The 23,858-nt window shown below is 40.3% G+C and overlaps 1 protein-coding gene across 1 annotated transcript in view; it reads left to right on the top strand.

The window, feature by feature from the left end:
• RYR2 (ryanodine receptor 2) overlaps positions 1 to 23,858 on the top strand; it is a 544,943-nt gene that overhangs the window by 404,672 nt on the left and 116,413 nt on the right. The window contains exons 67-73 of the mRNA XM_047088668.1: positions 1,968 to 2,098; positions 5,060 to 5,380; positions 6,721 to 6,961; positions 7,556 to 7,643; positions 10,657 to 10,749; positions 21,020 to 21,190; positions 22,287 to 22,346. Coding sequence (XP_046944624.1) covers positions 1,968 to 2,098; positions 5,060 to 5,380; positions 6,721 to 6,961; positions 7,556 to 7,643; positions 10,657 to 10,749; positions 21,020 to 21,190; positions 22,287 to 22,346 — 1,105 coding nt within the window. The remainder of the gene's footprint in view (positions 1 to 1,967; positions 2,099 to 5,059; positions 5,381 to 6,720; positions 6,962 to 7,555; positions 7,644 to 10,656; positions 10,750 to 21,019; positions 21,191 to 22,286; positions 22,347 to 23,858) is intronic.

Raw genomic sequence — 23,858 nt, 5'->3', positions numbered from 1 at the left:
AGGAAAGCAAAACAGAAAGAATGAGTAATTTTCCTAAAGTGATACAAGTATCAGGAATAAGTTTGGGACTCAGGTCTGTCTGAATCAAAGCCTGTTCCCTTTGTGATTTCTTGCTGTCCTAAATTATTTTTAGTAATAAAATGTTATTCAGTGTTTGAATTAAACTCTGTGTTATTCAGTTATTCAGTGTCATTCTATGAAGAGGTATTTTCTCCTAGCTGACTAAATGTCTAGTCATTTTTAATTAAAATATTAAACAATTAGGCGTTGTTAATTTTATGTAGTCATATATTTTTCCATTAGGAATTTAAAGCTACCAAAGAGAATTGTATGATCTTTTCTTAATTAGATAGATTTTATGGACTTTTAAAGTAAAATATTTATGTAAAGTAATTTCAGGAGGTCATAATATGCTGAAATAACTCATATTGTCCTACATTTAATAAACATGTGCCAGCGAATCCTTGGATTATGTAGGTAGCTAAGGGAAAGAGAGAATTTTTTTTTTAATTTTTTTTTTTAGCGTTTATTTTTGAGACAGAGAGAGAGACAGAGCATGAACGGGGAGGGTCAGAGAGAGGGAGACACAGAATCTGAAGCAGGCTCCAGGCTCTGAGCTGTCAGCACAGAGCCTGACGTGGGGCTCGAACTCACAGGCCGCGAGATCATGACCCGAGCTGAAGTCGGCCGCTCAACGGACTGAGCCACCCAAGCGCCCCGGGAAAGTGAGAATTTATGTCACTGGCAGGGGGAGCCATGGGTCATGAACTGCCCTGAATCAATTGATCCCAGAATGATTCCTTAAACCTCTTCCTTCCCTTAAAAACGATGAATCAATTTTAAGTGTTATTAATAGTTTTTGGTATATATTATGTCTTAATACTTCATAGCTACCTTGAAATTACTTAGTAAATTTTCAGAAAATTGTATTAGTGTGTTGGTATCACTACTTTTTTTTTTTTAATGTTTATTAGTGCATTTATTCACCTAGTAAGAATTCTTCCTCAGTAGGTCATTATGTTTAAAAAAAGAAGAAGATGTAAAGAAAGGAAGCAAAGCAAAAGAAATGTCCAGACTCATGGGGGGGGATTTGACAGGGTTTTTCTTGTTATTTTGGTCTATAATGTTTTAACTTATTTTTTAATGTTTTATGTATTTTTTTAAATGTCTCAAAAATATGGATGTATTTATTTTTGAGAGAGAGACAGAGCACAAGCAGGGGAGGGGCAGAGAAAGAGGGAGACACAGAATCAGAAGCAGGTTCCAGGCTCTGAGCGGTCAGCACAGAGCCGATGCAGGGGTGGAACTCACAAACCATGAGATCGTGATCTGAGCTGAAGTCAGACACTTAAGTGACTGAGCCACCCAGATGCCCCAATGTTTTATTTGTTTTAGAGAGAGACAGAGACCACAAGCACGGGAGGGGCAGAAAGAGAAGGTCCAGAGGATTTGGAGCGGGCTCTGAGCTGACAGCAGCAAGCCTGACGCGGGGCTCAAACCCACGAACTGTGAGATCATGACCTGAGCCCAAGTCAGATGCTCCCCCGACTGAGCCTCCCACGCACCCCTTAACTTCTTTTTAAACTAACGGATAATTTAGCTGTTTTTAAATAGTGGAGACTTTGCTATTGAAAGCAGATGATGTTTTGCAATGTAGAAATTGGATTTGGGGGTTACTTTTATTATTTGCGTGATTATTATCCCTCTAATGTTAGTTTTTTTGTCTTTAATTTTTTTAAGGTTTTTTTATTTTTATTTTTGAGACACAGAGAGCCAGAGCATGAGCAGGGGAGGGGCAGAGAGAGAGGGAGGCACAGAATCCGAAGCAGATTCCATGCTCTGAGCTGTCAGCTTAACTGACTGAGCCACCCAGGCGCCCCTCTAATGTTAGTTTTAAACTTGTTGCCTTTAGTGTAACTTCTTCATTCACTTGGAAGACCTAAAAAACAAACATTTTGCACTTGTAGGCAACGCTCTGCATTAGGAGAATGTCTTGCTGCTTTTGCTGGTGCCTTTCCTGTCGCATTTTTGGAAACTCATCTCGACAAACATAACATCTACTCTATCTACAATACCAAGTCATCGCGAGAAAGAGCAGGTAATGCAGAAGAAGCATGTTCAGTATTTGAGATATGACCTTGAAACGTAATGACATCTACTGTATTTTCCTACAGTGATTTTTTTCATGGACCATTTCAATTTATTATCTCCAATGCTATTTGTTTTTAAATGTTATGATTTGGAATTCTCTGGAATGTTATATACTATCCCCATAGTGTCTCTGCAAGAAAAGTCTTTTAATTTCTTCAAATTAGCCCTCCTAAGAATAAGACAGAATAATTGGCAGAAATGGAAATAAATGGGTCAGTCTGATTTCTGATTCAGTTCTCTCTCATAGGTACAGCGAGCAGAGGGTGTTATTCATTATATTTATGGATTTGTACCCTTCAGATTGGTTTTTGTTTTGTTTTGTTTGGGTTCACCAGATGTGTCTGTCTTCTTGGGACAGATTAATTCCAAGTGATTTTTTTTCACAGTTTAGTCCAATTTTTATCATTTAAAAAACTTATAAATCTGAAACACAATTAATCAGTGACTCAAATTTGAATCTGACCTTAGCATGTGTATTCTTTTTTTTTTTTTTTTAAACGTTTATTTATTTTTGAGACAGAGAGAGACAGAGCATGAACGGGGGAGGGTCAGAGAGAGGGAGACACAGAATCTGAAACAGGCTCCAGGCTCTGAGCTGTCAGCACAGAGCCCAACCCGGGGCTCGAACTCACGGACCGCGAGATCGTGACCCGAGCTGAAGTCGGCCGCTCAACCGACTGAGCCACCCAAGCGCCCCTTAGCATGTGTATTCTTTAAGATTTTTATGTACGTCTGTATGCATACTAGGTATCTATAAACAGTCATGCCCCGCATCGTCTTTCCCTCGGGAAAATCTATTTTTCTGGGTTGGTAGGCTCATTTTTCCCACTGTCCCAGTTGAAAAGCTTTTAGGACCATTGCTGATGATTTCAAGGATCGGTCTGTGAGAACCTGTTAGAATTATTTACTAGGATTTGAAATGAGTTGGATGACCAATAGTTAACATAGCAGAAACGACTTATTTCTCCAATCAGCCATTGAAAGCGATCAAAACAGAGTTCTCAAGGCTTAAACATTATGTAGGTGTCCTCTCACATTACTTTGTTTGATTTCTTCTAAGTCTGATACCGTATACTGCATTTCCTTTGCTTTCCAGTAGCCCTAAAGAGTTCTCAAAACTTAGGCAAGAACTATTTGTTGTCCACAAGTGCATCCCTCTCTGTTAATGAGATCATTTCTCTGTGTAACTCCTCTTTTGAGGGGATCTGCTGGTTATACTTGTTTTATAATGCCTTTTATCAAGTAAGGAGTCTTTTAAAATCTTGAATCGTCATTATTTAATTTGCCCATTTTATAATTCTGATTTCCTATAACAGAGGAAGCTAAGGCAAAATATGTTGAATGTGAGTTAGCAATATTTCTCTGCATAATTGCCACAATATATTTGTAAATAGTAAAACATGGTTGAATTTGAGCTACTAGGCTTCTGTGTAAACCTGTCTTACTAAGTTGTCTTAGTTAGGATTTTTGACTGATTAATCCTTTTGCTGTGAATCCAGAATGAAGCAGATTTGTTATTTATTGCAGAAAAGGAAACACACAGAGCAGATAATTTACCTGCTTTTGTTTCTGTAACACATCATTTGCATAACAAAGTAAAGGAATTGAATTGAAGGATCCCCTTTCATTCAGATTTTAGCCATCGCACAAGTAATTGTTTGCAACATACACTGAGGGAAATGGGGGAGATTTGACACAAGAAAGTATTAGACTTGGATTCTTTCTTTCAGGGGGGTTTTAGTTGCAGTACGGGAGAGACCGGTAGATACATGTGATAGAATTCAGAATAAAGAACACTAAGGACACAAAATTGCAGTGTTCATTGAGGATACCAGAACGGCTTAACTGAGTTGGTTCAAGAGGAATCTTGAAGAGCCCCTGGATGGCTCAGTCAGTTAAGTGTCTGACTTTGGCTCAGGTCATGATCTCATGGTTGGTGAGTTCAAGCCCTGCATCAGGCTCTCTGCTAACAGCTCTGAGCCTGGAGCCTGCTTTGGATTCTGTGTCTCCCTCTCTCTCTGCCCTTACCCCACTCGTGGTCAGTCTCTCTCTCTCTCTCTCTCTCTCTCTCTCTCTCTCACTCTCTCTCAAAAATAAACACTTAAAAAGATTTTTTTAAAAAGTTCTTCAAGGAGAAAATAGCCAGTAAAAGGAGCCTGACAAAGTTCAGGAGGGAGTCCGGAAAGACTGAATACATTGAGATTAAGGAAAAGGGAATCTGGTCAGTGATGGGAAGTGCCACTGTAATGGTTAGCCACGTAAGGGTTTGTGAAAAAGGGCAATCAGTTAAGTGGTGGGAAGCACTTTATGGAAAGTTAACTTTATAGAAAGAATTTATGGAAAGTTAAACAATCCAGGGGAGATTCGAAACATCGCAGCAGGCTGCTGGGGAGGAGGCGCTACAGAGTATAATTATATGTTGTATGTTATATATATAATGCATATATATTATGCTGTGTACAGAGCATATATAAGTGGCTCAACATAGGGCCTAAGCATGGCCTCTGTAGTGGGGCATTGAGAACACAGGCCGAGCCCTGAACAGGGACCTCAGAGCTCCTTGCTCTGAAAATAGGTGATGGTCGCAGAAGGATAGACCACACAGAAGGCCTGTAGGCAGAGACCTTTGATATTCTGGTTTGCTCTGAAGTAGAAGAAATGGTCATTTTCTGATCTTAAAGGAGTGAGGCGTGGTGGTAAGATAGGAACTTGGGGAAAAGAGAGAACTTTGGATATAGCTGCCACCAGTAAAGAGAGGGAGCCGGTGGAAGGCCCGCCGGGTCTTGCCGAGCTCTGAAGCCCAGAGCGAGATGGCTGCTTGTGGCTGCCATACACAGTGGAAGTGTGGCCGTCCTCGTAAGTCCGTCCTTTCACTGAACGCGGTTCACTCTTACGTGTGTTTCTCTAGCTCTGAATTTGCCAACTAACGTGGAAGATGTGTGCCCAAATATACCGTCTTTGGAGAAACTCATGGAAGAAATTGTGGAATTAGCTGAGTCTGGCATTCGCTACACACAGATGCCACACGTCATGGAAGTCATACTGCCCATGCTTTGCAGCTACATGTCTCGTTGGTGGGAGCACGGACCTGAAAATAATCCAGAAAGGGCTGAAATGTGCTGTACCGCCCTGAACTCCGAGCACATGAACACGCTCTTGGGGAATATATTGAAAATCATATATAATAACCTGGGAATTGATGAGGGAGCCTGGATGAAGAGGTTAGCAGGTAAGAATTGGAGAGGGATGCACCACGTGAATTTGTTTCATTTCCAAAAGTCTTTGAAATAACAGAAGACTAGGGACACCTGACCGGCTTGGTCAGTAAAGCATTCCGCCCTTGATCCTCGCAGGTCATGAGTTTGAGCCCCACGTTAGGTGTAGAGATTTCCTAAGTAAAAGAACGTTTTAAAATGAAAAGAAATACAGAACTACTAGAATTTTCCTATCTTGGGCCTCATTAATATTTTCTTCTGTGCTCAAAAAATCTTTAAAAATATTGTTTCTGTCACGCTGTTCTTTAAATAATAAAAAAAAATGTAGATTTGATCAGGCATCAGGTGACTTGTCATATTGATACAACTTTTAAATAAGTAAACATTTTCCTGATTGGACGGTCTCTGTAAGACTGATCAGGAAGTGCAGCAGCAAAAACTGATGGTTCTGTAGACAGAGACGAAAATAAAACTGGATTTTGAAACAACCCCCTTTTAGCAATTCATCTTATCAGGAGTGGGGAGAGGATGACCAAAACAGAGTCAAGAATTTACATTTGTCTGTCTTTGCACCTCCCACCTCGGACAATGTGGACCAGCTTCAAGGATGGACAAGATGGGTGTTTAAAAAATTCAGAAATAGGGGCGCCTGGGTGGCGCAGTCGGTTAAGCGTCCGACTTCAGCCAGGTCACGATCTCGCGGTCCGTGAGTTCGAGCCCCGCGTCGGGCTCTGGGCTGATGGCTCAGAGCCTGGAGCCTGTTTCCGATTCTGTGTCTCCCTCTCTCTCTGCCCCTCCCCCGTTCATGCTCCGTCTCTCTCTGTCCCAAAAATAAAAAAAAAATAAAAACGTTGAAAAAAAATTAAAAAAAAAAAATTCAGAAATAAATAAATGACCTGTGCAGTCTGAGTCTCCCACTGGGACAAGGCTGGGGAAGCCAACGCGGGATGGCTGTATGTAGGCTCGTGATTATTCAGTGGTGCCTACTCCTTGTAAAGAAAGAGCCAGAAGAACGTTTTCCATTTGGGGATTTTTTCTTCTTTTTGTGAAAATAATTGATTTCCAAAGTGAATGAACATTTTTTCCCCCATTCCAAATTAGCTGCCAATTAAAAAAAAAAAAAAAACAAGAAAGCACATCAAATTCAATTCAGTAATCATTTTTGAACAGCAACTGTGTAATTAGGTTTGGGACTAGAAAAACGCCTGAGGCATGGGCTGAATCCTGAAAGAAGCCTTGTGCTGGGGGAGGGGAGGCGGGCGGGGCGAAATCATGCTACAGTTGTAATTATAATCTGTCTTCTTTTTAATGCCTGTTGATGCAGAACAGAATATTAATGTCTGTCTTCAAACAGTATTTTCACAGCCCATTATAAATAAAGTGAAACCTCAGCTCCTGAAAACTCATTTCTTGCCATTAATGGAGAAACTCAAGAAAAAAGCAGCGATGGTGGTGTCGGAGGAGGACCATCTGAAAGCTGAGGCCAGGGGGGATATGTCTGAGGCAGAGCTTCTCATTCTCGATGAGTTCACCACTCTGGCCAGAGATCTCTATGCCTTCTACCCGCTCTTGATTAGATTTGTGGACTATAACAGGTACACTGTTCCCAAGGGATTCATTTCTCCGATTCAGTCATGACCTTGCTGGGTTCATGTGTCCTGATGAATGGCTTCATTCGCTTGGTGATGAGCTGGTGCGTGATTGTGACCTAACCAGATGTGTATAGACAAGGTGATTTTCACCAAGCATCTCGAATTGACAAAGGGAGATCTCATTAGTAGTCTGCCTTCTGCAAAAGTTAGCAGTTTGATAGTTACAGTGTTTAAATTGCTTTAAGTGTAAGACAGATGTACTCCAGTGGCCATCTAGGGCCTCTGTGGACAGCACACTTGCCCTTAGTTTGCTTGGTTTGAAATTTAACTTAACGGGTGATTTTTTTTTTTTAAGTTTACTTATTGTGAGAGCGAGAGAGAGAAAACAGCATGAGTAGGGGAGGGAGAAAGAGAATCCCAGCTCAGAGACCAATGTGGGGGAGCAATGTGGCTCAAGTAATGAGATCATTAGTTGAGCCAAAATCAAGGGTCGGATGCGTAACCAGCTAAGCCCCTCAGGCGCCCCTGAGTGGGTGATTTAAAAAAAAAAAAGTGGAAGGAGTAACTGAGACACCACTTTATTTATATGTGATCCAGGGCAAAGTGGCTAAAAGAACCTAACCCAGAAGCAGAGGACCTTTTCCGCATGGTGGCCGAAGTGTTTATCTACTGGTCAAAATCCCACGTAAGTAGAAAAATATTGCTTCCGGTTTGGTTTATTTTAAGGGCTTTCAGGTTTTCTTTTTTTTGTTTGTTTTCTTTTTTTTTAATGTTTGTTTATTTTTGAGAGAGGGGTAGACAGAGTACAAGCTAGGGAGGGGCAGAGAGAGAGAGGGAGATACAGAATCCGAAGCAGGCTCCAGGCTCTGAGCTGTCCGCACAGAGCCTGACGTGGGGCTCACTCGAACTCACAGACTGCGAGATCGTGACCTGAGCCGAAGTTGGACGCTCAACCGACTGAGCCACCCAGGCGCCCCAGGGCTTTCAAGTTTTCAACTAATTTTCCAGTCCCTTTAGTAAATCCCTGTGACGGTGTTTCTCAAGCTAGCCTCCTAGGTATCCCTTAACTGGTGTGGAGACAGGACACATTCCCCGTGGTAGTTTGAAGCACTATAAATCTTCATTTGGAGTTTGGTAATTTGTATTAAAAAAAAAAAAAAGTCACTGAGGGGTTTTTAGTTGCACTCCATGAATGCTTTTTTCTGTTTGCCTCTAAATCTTAGGGTAACGGGGACACAGGGACGTGGCATTTTCTCCTCTAGGCTTCCCTCCTGTAGGTGTTTTGCTGAGCCCCCGGGAGCACGCGCGATGCCTAGTTTGAGAAATGCTAAGATGGACTTGTGTTTTTCAATCACAAGATACATTTGTTTACTTGTTAAAGATACTACTTCTTTAAATTTGTTTCACACACTCTTGTTTCTCCAGGAGTTTAGTTTCACATACACGTTAGAATAAAATACAGTCCCTGCTCGGAATCCAGTTGAAAAGAAATTATAAAGTACATCTTTAGTGAATATTTTCACTATTTTGTATGCTGCAAGTGGAACTATATGTTTTTAAGTCTGAAAAAGGTTTTAATAATAAGAACTCGAGAGCATTCTATAATTATTTTGAATAACTCGCAGAAAATGGGTTAGTTGAACATTTATTATTGTCCCAGATTATTTCAAAATCTTAGAATTTTTGTCTCAGTTACGATTCTGTGGCACTTTGTAAATGTGAGACTCCAAGAAAGAAAATCCTCAACCTCAGTTCCATTATTTGAGAAAACTTCCTTGTTTATTTCGTCAGATTGTTATCCAAATCCTGGTATTTTGGGAATGTCATATTTTAAAAAAAATAAAAATTTCCCACTTCATGTCTAGAATAATGCATAATATTTGTTGCCTGCCTCTGAGGAGTCTGTCAAACTTGATATCAAAATGTATGTAAAAACATACATCAAAAAATATAAGCACACTGAAATAATATATGAAATAATGGCCTTTTTAATATATGCATTTGTATTTCACATTGACTTTGATTTTCTGTGGTGCCTAAAATTCATTTAGGTCTTTATGTTCCTCTAGATAAAAAGCAAATGATTTCTCATCCTATGTAACTCATGTTGAGGGGTGCATTAGATGGTTCAGGGTGCTTTTCAAGGAATATTTGAAATCCAGAGCCCAGGACTGAATCACTTAAGAAAACTAAAACCTGCATATTTTCCCTTGAAGAACTGAGACTCTTCAACTTCATTAATCACCAAAATACCAAAAAAAGGCTTCTTTAAATTTATATGCAAGACATAATTTTGGAACAAGTATTTGGAGGAGTATTTATCATCATCAGTAGATTTTTAGATGAATGTCTAATGATAATTTCAAGAGTAAGAAAAAAATCTGAATATGTACTTTTGAATCTCATGGGATTTTTTTTTTCTTTATTAAAATTTTTTTAAAAAATATTTATTTATTTTTGAGAGAGAGACAGAGCATGAGCGGGGTTGGGGCAGAGAGAAAGGGAGACACAGAATCCGAAGCAGCTCTAGGCTTCAAACTGTCAGCACAGAGCCCAATGCCGGGCTCGAACTCACGAGTCATGAGATCATGACCTGGGCTGAAGTCGGACGCTTAACTGACTGAGCCACCCAGGCACCCTTTGAATCTCATGGATATATTTAAAACACAAATCTGTTAGTGTGTGTCATATATATTCTTACCCAAATATTTAAAGATGAAACTCATGAGCAACCATGTTGTTATGAACAGTAAGATTAGAAGGTTAACGTGAGCTGAAGGAAAGTCGAAGCTTGGTCTTTTCACTGTCCTTGACACAAAATATGTTATTACTCATCGATTGTTAACATTTTGGATGCTTACCAGGAAATTATTTTATTTGAGTTTTGCTCATCCAAAAGAGGAAGAAGCTGAGGCATCTGGGTGGCTCAGTGGGTTAAGCGTCTGATTTCAGCTCAGGTCATGATCTCACAGTTCGTGGGTTTGAGCCCCGCGTTGGGCTCTGTGTTGACAGCTCAGAGCCTGGAGCCTGCTTCAGATTCTGTGTCTCCCTGTTTCTCTGTCCCACCCCCGCTTGTGGTCTGTCTCTTTCTCTCTCTCTCAAAAATAAATAAACATTAAAAAAAAAAAAAAGAGGAAGAAGGCATGTGCTTAGATTGTTAATTTCTGTTTTAAACCTCTGATTATTTCTACTTTCATTTTGTGTTTGCTTTCTTCACTACCACTCCTCAAACAGTTGACTTTGACTGTGTTCTCCCACTCCTGAATTGAACATGAATAAAATAATGTCAATAGTATTTGAAAAAGTAGATAAAATATCTGGCAGAATGGAAAGCTACATCATAGTTGTGCACGCCCCGTGTTTCTTCCAAGAAGCAATCTGTGCCTTTCGCCAGCTACGTTGGGATTTGAGTACTGATTCTATCCCTTGGTAGGTGTGTGACTTTGGTGCTTAAAATATTCTGGATCTTAGTGTTCCCGCCTTTGAAACATTACATATTTGTATCTAGTTCCCAGAATTGTTGCCCCACGCCAAGCACTCTCATTATATACATAACAAATATTTGCTCCCTTTCTTATTAAATCTGTATCAAACTACTACTTCTCTTTGTAAAGACTTTTGGGTCCTGTGTAACCTCTTGATTACATGGGCTTCTTATCTGTGTGGTTTTAACTGAAATTTTCTTTGCACCTTCTCAGAATTTCAAAAGAGAAGAGCAGAACTTTGTGGTACAGAATGAAATCAACAATATGTCTTTCCTTATTACGGACACCAAGTCAAAGATGTCAAAGGTATTAGTATAATACGTTGTACTGTTCTAGAAAATGTCTGAATGTAACTTTCATTTGCTGATTTTCTTTTAGATCTTTTGAGGATGTATAACTGAGATTTTACAGATTTTGTAATATTATTTACCGATTAAACACATATGCATACACACAGTTTTAAGGAAACCTAGGATGTGAGTAGGTATGGTTAGACAGACCCAGAAATGACTTTCATGAAGGAAGAGGTTTTTACTCACAGTTTCCTAGAAACAGAAGGCGTGTCCTATGGGGGGGACATGTGGCAAAGCACTGTTGGTCTTGCGGCAGAGGGAACAAGGGGAAAAGGTGGGCAGGAACCTGTATTACGGTTTTTGTGGGACTGGACGGGCAAAGCAGAGTTGGCTAGTTTGCATAATTTCAGTGGTCTCTGGGGTGTAAGGAGTGTCCCTAGGTGGGGTACGTAGCCCTGGGGCGATTAGGGCAAGTGGATGGAGGCCCAGGTAAAGGAGGCGGTTGGGGAATATAGGACTCTGGGTTGGTCGGTCGATCTATGAAAGGCATGCTTGCAGGAAAGTCGTTTATTATCTGTAGGACATGACTAGCTTTGGGAGGGGCGATCAAAGATCATCAAGACCCCAAGACATCAAAGTCTCAGAATGAAAAGGCATGCTTAACATACTCACCCACCCACCTGCACACACACACACACACACACACACACACACACACACACACACACTTGGACATCAGAATAATTAGCCACATTGTTTAAGAACCACATGGATGGATTCCAGGTTCTCACATAGGAGATGTGGGGGGATGCCTCTAAATTTTTGTCTTCTGTGTCACTCATGTTAGGGAGGGGAGGACCTCTCCAAACACTTAAAGATCCATGCCTTTGTTATTTGAATTACCACTAAAGAAGAAAATGAACAGATTACAGACACAGAAAGTATGTAACACCGAAAGTATGCTGCCCGATGGCCAGAGATACAGCATAGTGTGAGTCTGGCCAAGGAAATTAGTCTCTAACTCCGTAAGTTATGGGGTGGCGTTTCCTTGGCAGGGACACCTGTTCCCCTGAACCCTAGGAGTGACTCGTGCCTGTCACCTGCTTTGTTGGTGATCACTGGGACGATTGAATAGCATCCCTCAACGTTCCTAGTCTTTTTTAGGGTTTTAAACGCATGCATTTGACACGATTACAGAGGAACTAAAAGCTAAGGGTAACTGAAGCTTTGCATGCCTGCAATGTCTGTCCCCAACTACAGTAGGCTATTTGTGTGACCATGCTCTTGCCGCACACATAAAAGATGAGAACTTTTCTCCCCTCTGGACTGTCAGCAAGCCTGGAGAGTGAGCTGATGCTCTGTCAGGAGATGCTGTGCTAAAAGCACATGTCTCACGGATGTTTTGAGCTGAAAACCATTAGTGAATTTCTCTGCTTTGACAGCATGTTGTCGATATAGGACGCTGTTAACAAAGGCATAGAGAGAGGGCCCAAGGAGTCAGTGTTAAGTTTGGGAGGATGACGGTGATTGTGGTGTATCATGAAACTTGAGATAAACGAAAAGTCGTAAGATCAGAGGTCTGCACACCCTTACAAAGACAGAGGTCTGCACACCCTTACAAAGACATCTTCTTCCCTCCTTTTCCTCATTGTAGTCCAGTGATTCTCAAAGCATACGCTCAGTGTGCTGCACCTCCTATAAGCCACACTAGGGCATCTGTACACACTGACGAAGAGTAACATTTACTCCCATTTGCAGGGGAAAAAAATGCATAAATGGATAGAAGCATCTTAATGCCCGCACCCCACCCCCTAAATTTTCTCAAGCCTTTCAGTCTTTTTACCATATGACTGCTAACGCTGTGAAACAAGATATATAACAAATAACAGCGATATTGATGAAGTACTTAGAAATGAGTGATCATGCTTTCCCTTCTTGTTCTTACGTCTCGTCGTTTTTGTCTATATGTGTGCTTGAGCTTTTGTATCACATACATACCATAAACATTTTTCCTAGAAGTAATGTTTCTAGTTTCTTTTTTAAATGTGTATTTATTAATTTTGAGAGAGAGAGAGAGAGTGCATGCATGTGTGTGCATGAGCAGGGTTGGGGCAGAGAGAGAAGGAGAGAGAAAATCCCAAGCAGGCTCCACGCTGTCAGCTCAGAGCCCTGTGCGGGTCTTGATCTCACAAACCATGAGATCATGACCTGAACTGAGATCAAGAGTCAGACGCTTAACCGACTAAGCCACCCAGGCTGGTTTAAGACATGATTGTTTCACCAAAAGAATCATGATGTCTTTGTGTTTCAGCGTTTGCACAGATTTGAGAGTCACTGTGTTGGCCAAAGTAGCATCATAGTTCTACTTCCATCATATCATTGAGGTGCTCTGCTAACCCCATATGGCAGGAAGGGCCCAAAAGCAGGATGTAGCAAAGGGATGAGTAACATCTTTCCCAAAAGCTGCGCTGTTCAGGTCTAGTGCCAGGAATGGGTAACAGGAAGGTAGCCGTAGGTCTTACATCTGAAGCTGAAATGGACAGAGACATGTTCCCCCATGCAGAGCTGGGAACTGAAGGATCCAGAAGGCTTCAGGGATTCCTCTGACAAAGCCTCAAACTGTCTGCCTGAGACATCACCATGGCCCATAGATCCACTCCCCTGGAGTGCAGAAGGAGAAAGAAACTCTTTTGAATGGAGATTCAGACCCAAACACAAACCAAACAACATATTGTTATGTATCAGTCTTCAAGCAGACATCCAAACAGGAACGATTGCTATTTGTATGGAGTACCATTTCTTTTTTTTTTTTTTAAGTTTATTTATTTTGAGAGAAGAGAGAGAGAGAGTAGGACAGAGAGAGAGAGAGAGAGAGGGAACCCCAAGCAGGCTCTGCAGCACCAGCATAGAGCCTGATGCAAGGTCAAACCATGAACTATGAGATCATGACCACAGCCCAAATCAAGAGTCAGATGCTCAACCAACTGAACCACCAACACACCCCTGGAGTACCATTTCTAAAATTAGAAGATAATATAGAAAGCGGGTAATTATAGATAAAATATGGAAATATGATTGAAGCCAGCAGACCAATTTGGATTATGGTAATCTGGGATTGAGGACCTCATTTTGAATTAAAATGTGTGTAGCCCGTCAGGCAGAGAGAGACCAGTGCATATGAAATTGGCCGTATTGCTCTAAGGAGGGGGTGACCACCTGTGTGGGACACGGAAGCCCTGCTGTGCCTTTGTCTGAAGCTTGGGAAGTGGTGTTGTCTACAGCAAGTGCATATTAGTGTACTTCACCCAGTTGTTAACGTGTAGGGTGGTGAATACTCCCCTCCGGTGAAGCCGGTCTCCTCCTGCCCCCTTCTCTTACTCTTAGCCCTCGGTGACAGCCTGGCCCTGAGCACTCTGGGCGGTAGCCCCTGTGACTTCTTTAAGACCCAACATTCTGCAGGGGCGGGGAACATATTTTATTCACATGGTAACTTGAAAGCTCAATGCAGCGCTTGGTGCATGGTGGCTACTTAATTAATATGGATAAATCTAAGATTTGACTTTAAAGAGTTTGAAATTTGGTCCTTAACCTGGGCATGTGTAGGTGTCTTATTTTACTGTTGATTTTCCAGACTCACTGTTGCATTGGTACCAATGTTGCATCATTGTATTGCCAGCATTGCTGAAGTTTTTAATGGCATGACTTGTTTTAAAAACATATGCAGGGGCGCCTGGGTGGCTCGGTCGGTTCAGCGTCTGACTTTGGCTCAGGTCATAATCTCGCGGTTGGTGAGTTCGAGCCCCATGTTGCGCTCTGTGCTGGCAGTGGAGCCAGGGTGGGATTCTCTCTCTCTCTCTCTCTCTCTCTCTCTCTCTCTCTCTCTCTCTCTCTTTCTGCCCCCTCCCCCACTTGTGCTCCCTCTGTCTGTCAAAATAAATAAATAACCTTAAGAAACAAAAACACCAAAAAAACCCATATACAGAAAGCATCCATGGGTCTGGGTGTCTCCGTTGGTTGAGCAGCTGACTTTAGCTCAAGTCGTGATCTCACAGTTCCTGAGTTCAAGCCCTGCGTCGGGCTCTGTGCTGACAGCTCAGAGCCTGGAGCCTGCTTTGGATTCTGTGTCTCCCTCTCTCTCTGCCCCTCTCCCGCTCACACTCTGTCTCTCTCTCTCAAAAATAAATAAAGATTATAATTTTTTTTTAAAGAAAGCATCTATTACAAACTCTTGTTAGTTTATTGATGTGAGAAAAAAAATAGTGGGTTTTACCTATTGCGTTATAGAATTCTGTCCTATTTTTTCTTAAGATTTCAGTTCCTGTTGAAATGTAGCACCTGGCCTTATTTATTTAAAGCTAGGCTCACTATCTTTTCCAGCTTTATTAACATACAGTTGGCATATAACAGTGTGCAGTGTCAGGTGAACAAATCAACAACAGATTGACTTGATACACTTCTGTATTGCAACCTGATTATCACCGTAGCATTGGTTAACATCATGTCATATAATTACCATTTGTTCCTGTGGTGAGGACACTTAAGATCTACTCTCTTAGAAACTTTCAAGTAGACAACACAGGATCGATCATTAGCTACAATCACTCTGCTGTATGTTGGATCCCCAGAACTTATATTTATCTTATAATGTGAGATGTGTCCACTTTGATTAGCATGTCCCTGTTGTCCCCACCACCCGGCCCCTGGTAACCACCACTCTCCTCTCTGTTTTTATCAGTTTGGCTTTTTCAGATTCCACATATAGGTGGTATCATATGGTATTTGTCTTTCTCTAACTTATCTACTTAGCATAATGCCCTCAGGGTTCATCCGTGTTGTTGCAAATGGCAGGATTTCTTTCTTATGGCTGAATAACACTCCACTGTGTGCATATATCCATGCATGAATGCATAGGTTGTTTCCATATCTTGGCTGTTTTGACTGACCCTGCAATGAACAGGAGGGTGCAGACATGTTGAGACCCTGTTTTCATTTCCTTTTGCTAAATACCCAAGAGTGTAATTGCTGCGTCCTGTGGTTCTATCTTTAACTTTTGAGGAACGTCTATACTGTTTTCCACAGTGGCTGCACCAATTTACATTCCCATCAAGAGTGAGCACGGGTTTCTTTTTCTCCATATAATCACCGGCATTTGTCATCTCTTGTGTTTTTGATGTGATGAGACTCACTTTTATAATTAATATATCTGAAATATTTTTTTTGAAAAAACATTAGTAAATATCTATGATTTTTGTTTTGTTTGGGGAAGCTATTTCACTGTAGGACTATTAGAAAAGTCTTCCCTTTTTCGTGATCCTGTATTAAATTTTATTTTAGGTGAAATTGTTAGGGCTCTGTGTGTGTGTGTGTGTGTGTGCCTGAGAGGGAGAAAGAGACTGATTCGCGACAGGGATCAGTTGACCCTACTTTTCTGTTTAAATATGATGCCCATATTGACCATGCTGTTGCAAATTCACCTCTGATTCGAATGTTAGGAATTGGTTGAAAATGAAATACCATGCAAATTCAGTAGTGTTAGCAGTTCTGCTCAAATTACTGAGCAGCTCCTAGGGACAAGACGGAGTGCTTGGTTCTAAATACTGGAAGGGCCCCTGGGTGGCTCCATTGGTTAAGCATCTGACTCTTGATTTTGGCTCAGGTAATGATCTCATGGTTCACTAGGTCGCGCCCCGCATCAGGCTCTGCACTGACAGTCCGGAGTCTGCTTGGGATTCTCTCTCTCCCTTTCTCTCTGCCCCTCCTCTGCTTACATTCTCTCTCACTCTCTCAAAATAAATAAACTTTAAAAAAACTCTTTTGGGGCTCCTGGGTGGCTCAGTTAAGCGGCCGACTTCGGCTCAGGTCATCATCTCATGGTTCGAGCCCCGTGTTGGGCTCTGTGCTGACAGCCCAGAGCCTGGAGCCTGCTTCAGATTCTGTGTTTCTGTCTGTCTCTGCCCCTCCCCTGCTCATACTCTCTTTCTCTCTCAAAAATAAATTAAAAAAAAACATTAAAAAAAACTCTTTAAAATAAATAATGAGTATATGAGTGAATGAATGAAGAGTGAATGAATGAATAGAAAGGAGCAGACCAAGTTTGGCCCCTGCCCTGATGGAGCTCATAGTCTGGTGAGAAAACAGCCACCAAACAAACAAACAGACAAACAAACCCAATTGATAGGGGTGCCTGGGTGGCTCAGTCAGTTGAGCGTCTGACTTCGGCTCAGGTCATGATCTCGCGGTTGACAAGTTCGAGCCCCGCATCGGACTCTGTACTGACAGCTCAGAGCCTGGAGCCTGCTTCAGATTCGGTGTCTCCCTCTCTCTCTGCCCCTACCCTGCTCATGCTCTGTCTCTCTCTGTCTCAAAAATAAATAAACATCAAAAAAATTAAAAAAAAAAACCCGATTGATATAGTCGTATATAAGCATATTTGATTGTAGATTTCATTTCTTTATAGTGGAAGTGGACTATATCATCACTGGAAGTGTTCAAAGATGTATTAATTTCTCTTTTCAGTTTATAGGTTTCCTGTGGTATACAATGCAAGATTATTATTTGAGCATAAGGAGGAGTTCATTTATCTAAGTGTTTCTCAAAATGGAGCAGTTTATAATTGCCCTTAGTGTTGATTTCAATTAGTCTTATTGTAGGGTCACTTGAATATTTATAAATATCAAACCAGGTATAAGCCCCTTGTACTTATACAACCATAAAACCAAAAATCTTTACAAGTTAGGGTCAAGAAAACCATAACACCAACAAAATTTAGACATTAATGTATTGTATGATATTGTTTTGCTGAAGCTAAATTACCAGAATTGGATAGAAATATGTTTGCAATCATTTGTATCAATTTGTTTAATTTTTAGGATGTTGGTTCCTCATTTGGATAATTATTTTTATCACTGTGGTTACATTTCCTTCATTTTTAAATGAGCAAAGAGCTCATTTAAAACCACTGATCCATTATTTTTATGAGTTAATTTAATAGCACAAATAATTATTCATAGGGTTTTTTTTTTTCCCACTAAATTTACTGAAAATAATCTCTTATGAATTGGTACAGATAAGAACAGGGTCCATGCAGTAAGTCCATTTCGTTGGAAACTGAATACAATTCTTATTGCTGTGGTTCAAATATTATAGGTTTGATATATCAACATATACTCTCTGTATAATATGTGTCATAGTAAATATATCATATAATATAATTAACAATATATAAGGCACCATTACTTCATGATGACTCAATTATTTTACTACATAATGTGAAAAAATTCTTTCAACATCATGTTGTGATAGCAACATAGGGAAAGCATATTGTTTGTATGTTAAGTTCTCTTCTTTTTTTTTTCTCAGTAGACCGAAACTATTACGGTATGTCACTGTCATGAAGATATCTGCAGTGTTATTGCTACAAAGAAATTTAACAAGCACAAAGCAGTGGATATGGGACAATTATTTTAGTTCTGACATTAGCATATGCCTGTTAATAGAAAGAATGACGCTTACTACCCAGTGAAAATTAGATTCAGCATTGAAAGTGACCCTGACACATGAACATAGAATTCAACAAAATCCCAAAAGAACCCTGAGGTAGCATGGCACTACTCAGATGTGAACAGGCCGTCCAGAGATATAATCCTAAATATTTATGTTATACAAGTTAGTATGTTACATCTGTTTCCACTAGAGAGGGGTTAATGCTCTAGGGAGACGTGTTTGAAGACTGCATAAAAGGCTAATATATTTTATAATAGTCTTATATACACCGTGTTCATGTGTGTGAGAGTGAGAGCATGTGTATATTTCAAACCAAGCATCTATCAAACAAAAATAAGCTATATATTCCTTTTTTTTTAACAATAAGATAGGAGTTTATTCATCAGATTCTATGTATGAGTCTTCCTTACTTGTTAAATATGACCCTATACGTTCTAATTCTCTTGAGCTTCAGTTTGAGCAAACCCACTGCCTGAGAGGCATCGGCAGTTAAACTGAACAGACAAGGTGGCTTGAGAGGAGTGACAGGAACATCTCTAGCTGGTTTGGATCCATAGGAGGAGGTCCTTCTGAATGCCACGTGGGATTGCATGGATTTCAATTCATCCTGCAGTGACAGCCTTCTTGGGCACAGAGGGATTGCCCCCAGCTCTCCTGCCCTGCCCCCAGCCTTTGGCATGACCCATGAGTTCCAGGAAGGTCCTAGGGGATAGAGTTGGGGGATGGGCACCGACTGGCTTGGCAGCTGGAGTTTCTTGGGATTTTTTTTTAATTTTTATTTATTTAAAAAAAATTTTTTTTAACATTTATTAATTGTTGAGACAGAGAACACAAACAAGAAAGGAGCAGAGAGAGAGGAAGACACAGAATCCGAAGCAGCCTCCAGGCTCTGAGCTGTCCTCACAGAGCCCGTCGTGGGGCTCAAACCCACGAACTACAAGATCATGACCTGAGCCAAAATCGGGTGCTTAGCTGACTGAGCCACCCAGGCACCCCTAAAATCATTTTTATTATTTATTTTTCGGTTAGATTTTTTTTTTAATTTTAATTTATTTTTAAAATTTATATCCAAGTTAGCATATAGTGCAACAATGATTTCAGTAGATTCCTTAATGCCCCTTACCCATTTAGCCCATCCCCCCCTTCCACAAACCCTCCAGTAACCCTCTGTTTGTTCTCCGTATTTAACAGTCTCTTATGTTTTGTCCCCCTCCCTGTTTTTATATTATTTTTGCTTCCCTTCCCTTGTGTACATTTGTTCTCTGTCTTAAAGTCCTCATATGAGTGAAGTCATATGATATTTGTCTTTCTCTAATTTCGCTTAGCATAATACCCTCTGGTTCCATCCATGTACTTGCAAATGGCAAGATTTCATTCTTTTTGATTGCCAGGTAATACTCCATTGAATATATATACCACATCTTCTTTATCCATTCATCCATCGATAGACATTTGGGCTCTTTACATACTTTGCCTATTGTTGATAGTGCTTCTATAAACAAGGGGATGCATGTGTCCCTTTGAAACAGCATACTTGTATCCCCTGGATAAATGCCTAGTAGTACAATTGCTGGGTCGTAGGGTAGTTCTATTTTTAGTTTTTTGAGGAACCTCCGTACTGTTTCCCAGAGCGGCTGCACCAGTTTGCATTCCCACCAACAGTGCAAAAGAGATCCTCTTTCTACGCATCCTTACCAACATCTGTTGTTACCTGAGTTGTTAGTGTTAGCCATTCTGACAGGTGTAAGGTGGTATCTCCTTGTGGTTTTGATTTGTATTTGCCTGATGATGAGTGATGGTGAGCATTTTTTCATGTGTCTGTTAGCCATCTGGATGTCTTCTTTGGAAAAGTGTCTATTCATGTCTTTTGCCCATTTCTTCACTGGATTATTTGTTTTTTCAGTGTTGAGTTTGATAAGTTCTTGATAGATTTTGGATACTAACCCTTTATCTGATATGCTGTTTGCAAATATCTTCTCCTATTCCATCAGTTGCCTTTTAGTTCTGCTGATTGTTTCTTTCGCTGTGCAGAAGTTTTTATTTTGATGAGGTCCCAATAGTTCATTTTTGCCTTAATTTCCCTTGCCTTGGAGACGTGTCAAGTAAGAAGTTGCTGCAGCCAAGGTCAAAGAGGTTTATGCCGGCTTTCTCCTTGAGGATTTTGATGGCTTCCTGTCTTACGTTTAGGTCTTTCATTAAACCATATATTCTTAAATTTTTCCTCTTAAGCATTGAAAACTATTAAACATATAATATCAGAAATTACTATGGACTTTTCATATATCCATCTGCTTCTCTAAAATCGCAATTTGCATTTTCCTTCTAAAAGCATACAGAAAGCACACCAGTGAATTGTAATGACCTGGGAATAGGAGAGTACGACTTAAAATTAGCAAGAGATGCTAAGAAGGAGAGAGGAAAAGTATTCTCAAAAATAGGGACCAAAGAAAGAAGGAAGTTGGAACCACTATCAAGTTAGAAGAGCCTCCAATTTTTTTTTTAAATTTTGTTTAACGTTTATTTATTTTTGAGAGAGAGAGAGACAGAGCATGAGCAGGGGAGGGGCAGAGAGAGAGGAAGACACAGAATCCAAAGCAGGCTCCAGGCTCCCAGCTGTCAGCGCAGAGCCTGATGCGGGGCTCGAACCCACAAACTGTGAGATCATGACCTGAGTAGAGGTCAGACCCTTAACCGACTGAGCCATACAGGCGCCCCAAGGCTCCTAGTTCTGAGTGTGGGAAAAGCAGTCACCGACTCCAAAACTTGTCTTTGTTCCCCAGGCCGCTGTCTCTGATCAGGAAAGGAAGAAGATGAAGCGCAAAGGAGATCGGTACTCCACGCAGACCTCTCTCATTGTGGCAGCTCTGAAGCGGTTACTGCCCATTGGGTTGAACATCTGTGCCCCTGGGGACCAGGAGCTCATCGCTCTGGCCAAAAACCGATTTAGTATGGTAACTTTCCTGTTCATACCGGTGGTAATGATCACTTGACCTCCAGACTCAAATGTTTAGACTCCCTTTTTCTCACTGGTCTGTGTCAGGATTTCATTTCCATTAGATGTTTTAGTAAGCAGTTTTTCTGTGTATGCAAAGACTGCCCATTTTTTTTGGGGGGGGGCCTATTTTTATTTCTAAATTATGTTGATCACCTCCAGGGAATATTCTGAAACCCAGTAGAAAAGATGCAAACAAGTTGCTGGTAGCGGGGAAAAAAATGGATTTCATATGAACTCCTATATAAAATTTGTTATGAAAAATGTATTCAAATTTAGGAGGGATGATTTTTCAGTGTGAGAAGCATCATGGACTGTGCTTATCATGGTTAGATAAGGTGTTGACTTTCTAAGTCAACCAAGCTGACTCTTCGACTTGGCAAGCATCAACATTTCAGTTCTCAAGATTTCTTTATGACCTCTGTTTTTTCTCTTTGTGGCTACCTAGACGCACTTTTTCAAGAATATACAGCAGGATCATTATTTTATATTTATGTCATTGGGAGGACATTTTCTTTTACCTCCATTCCCACGCGGAAGTACCTCTCTGAATATCCAGAATTGGATACCCTGAGATAAGCAAATTGAGGGGACATTGTGTCACCATGGGCTGCACAGATGCAATTCTGGTGGTGGTCATTCTAGTATTTGATTCTTAGGGTATTTCCTTGTTGTTACTGGATCACAGGGGGTAGTATTAAATGCCAAAATTACTTTATGGAGAGTTCAGAGAATGATGGAGATATACCCCTGTTTGATCACAAGGGAACACACCTCTGCCCCCACTTTTTGTGAACCAGAAATTCCATTCCAGTGAGTCTTAAGACACTTCCCGTAGAGTCGATGTAAGTTGGTACCTTGTTTCCGGTTCACAGCAGTATCAAGAAATAGTCTGAAAAAGAACCCCCCACATTTGTGGTGTGTTTTGAAACCCTATACGTAGGTTTGGGCAGACATACACTATTTCAAAAGAGGCTGGAGTTACTTCTGTTGACTTGTGACAGTTGATGCATTAATGGTAAGACTTCTTTTAGGTAACATTTATTTCTTGACAGAAAGACACTGAGGATGAAGTACGAGATATAATCCGCAGTAATATTCATTTACAAGGCAAGGTAAGCCAAATTTAAGTACATAGTATTTATGAATTTAGTGAATCTCTCTTTAGAATAGTATCACAAGTAATGTCACTTTAGCAATTCAAATAGTGAAAATATATTATTTTAATCAGTCTTTATTCTACTTGCAAAACTCTTGGTATTAAAGACTCTCAAGTAATGTATTTTATTTACTTTAAAAAGTCAACGTAGATCACCAAAGATTTTTAGACTTTGAAAAAAAATATGTCACCATTTGAAATAAAGGTTGGAAATTTCCTTCATTAGCTGAGTTTGAGCACTTTTGGGACATGGAGATAGGTGTCCATAAGAATTTGAACTTTTTCATCTAGTGCCCAGAAATTAAATATATGTCATTAGAAGTCATTAGTACATAGGAGATATTAAGACTTGCTGTAATAGAAATAGATGAATAAAGAATTTACCTAGGGAGGTAAAGGAAAACATAAATGTGGGTAAAAAAAATTGCTAGAAGTACTTTTTGTACTACTTTGTAGTACAATTATTTGGAAATTTTTCATACTAGGGGATAAATTGTTCATTTGTTTACAGAACCTGTTATGCAATGTAACAAGTCTAACAATTTGTTATTTTGATTCAGCCTATTTGCTTCTATTCTGGTGTCCCTTCTGGGAAATTTTTTCAATTATGACAGTGTCCAAATGTCAACAAATAGTGACCACAGCATAACGTTTGCTTTTCTGGGTATTAAAATGTTTCTTTCCAAGATCAAAACTGTATTCTTCTTTTAACACTTACGAGCACAATATGATAAAGGTGAGACATACCTTTCCAGTATTCACAAGGCACAGACACTGATTTAGAGCCCATTTCGTGTGCACTTTGATGTGTAGGTACTCGTATTATTTAGTAATAACTTGGCCAGAATGGGAGATGAATGCCTTTTAGAGTTCAATCTCTTCTCAGATTGCAAAACGATTATGAGCATTTTAAAATGTACTAATAAAGCCTCTGCCTGAACCTCAAGTGAAGGGTTTATGCTTCATATATGGGTGTTTGAGGAGATCCTGTAGTCCATGCAAAGGTGTCAGGATCCCCGGGACTCAACACCACACTTTGAGAAACATGGTCTAGGACAACCATTACTGAGTAGAGACAGGAGATGTTCAGTACCTCTAAACGAAGGTTCTATGCTCTTCTCAGGAAATAAATAAAAAAGGATGTCTTGAAGAAGCAGAAGGAAATCCGATTATATTCTAGAAGTTTTTTATAGTAGCACTGAGGGCAATTTATGTTGTGTCTTGGGGAGTCAGAAAGAGAGAGGAGAGCAGAGAAGGAAACACATTTATGATCAGCATTTCACTTCCAACTGAATGAGACCTGAAAATAAAGCAGTAATGAATGCATATTCTTTTTGATATTTCAGTCTATACTTGTTTTGTGAAGAGTCAGGCACGTATATTATGGAGACACACAGACTTACAGAAGATGAATTCTTTTATTCCTAGCACCTTCTTGAAAGTATTGTCTTGAAATTGTAGGATGGGT

This window comes from Lynx rufus, unplaced genomic scaffold (assembly GCF_022079265.1).
Source record: "Lynx rufus isolate CCGP_SWC_20201006 ecotype Redwood Valley unplaced genomic scaffold, mLynRuf1.p SCAF_25, whole genome shotgun sequence".
Classification (NCBI taxonomy): Eukaryota; Metazoa; Chordata; class Mammalia; order Carnivora; family Felidae; genus Lynx; species Lynx rufus.
This window is presented reverse-complemented; position numbering and strand designations above follow the sequence as displayed.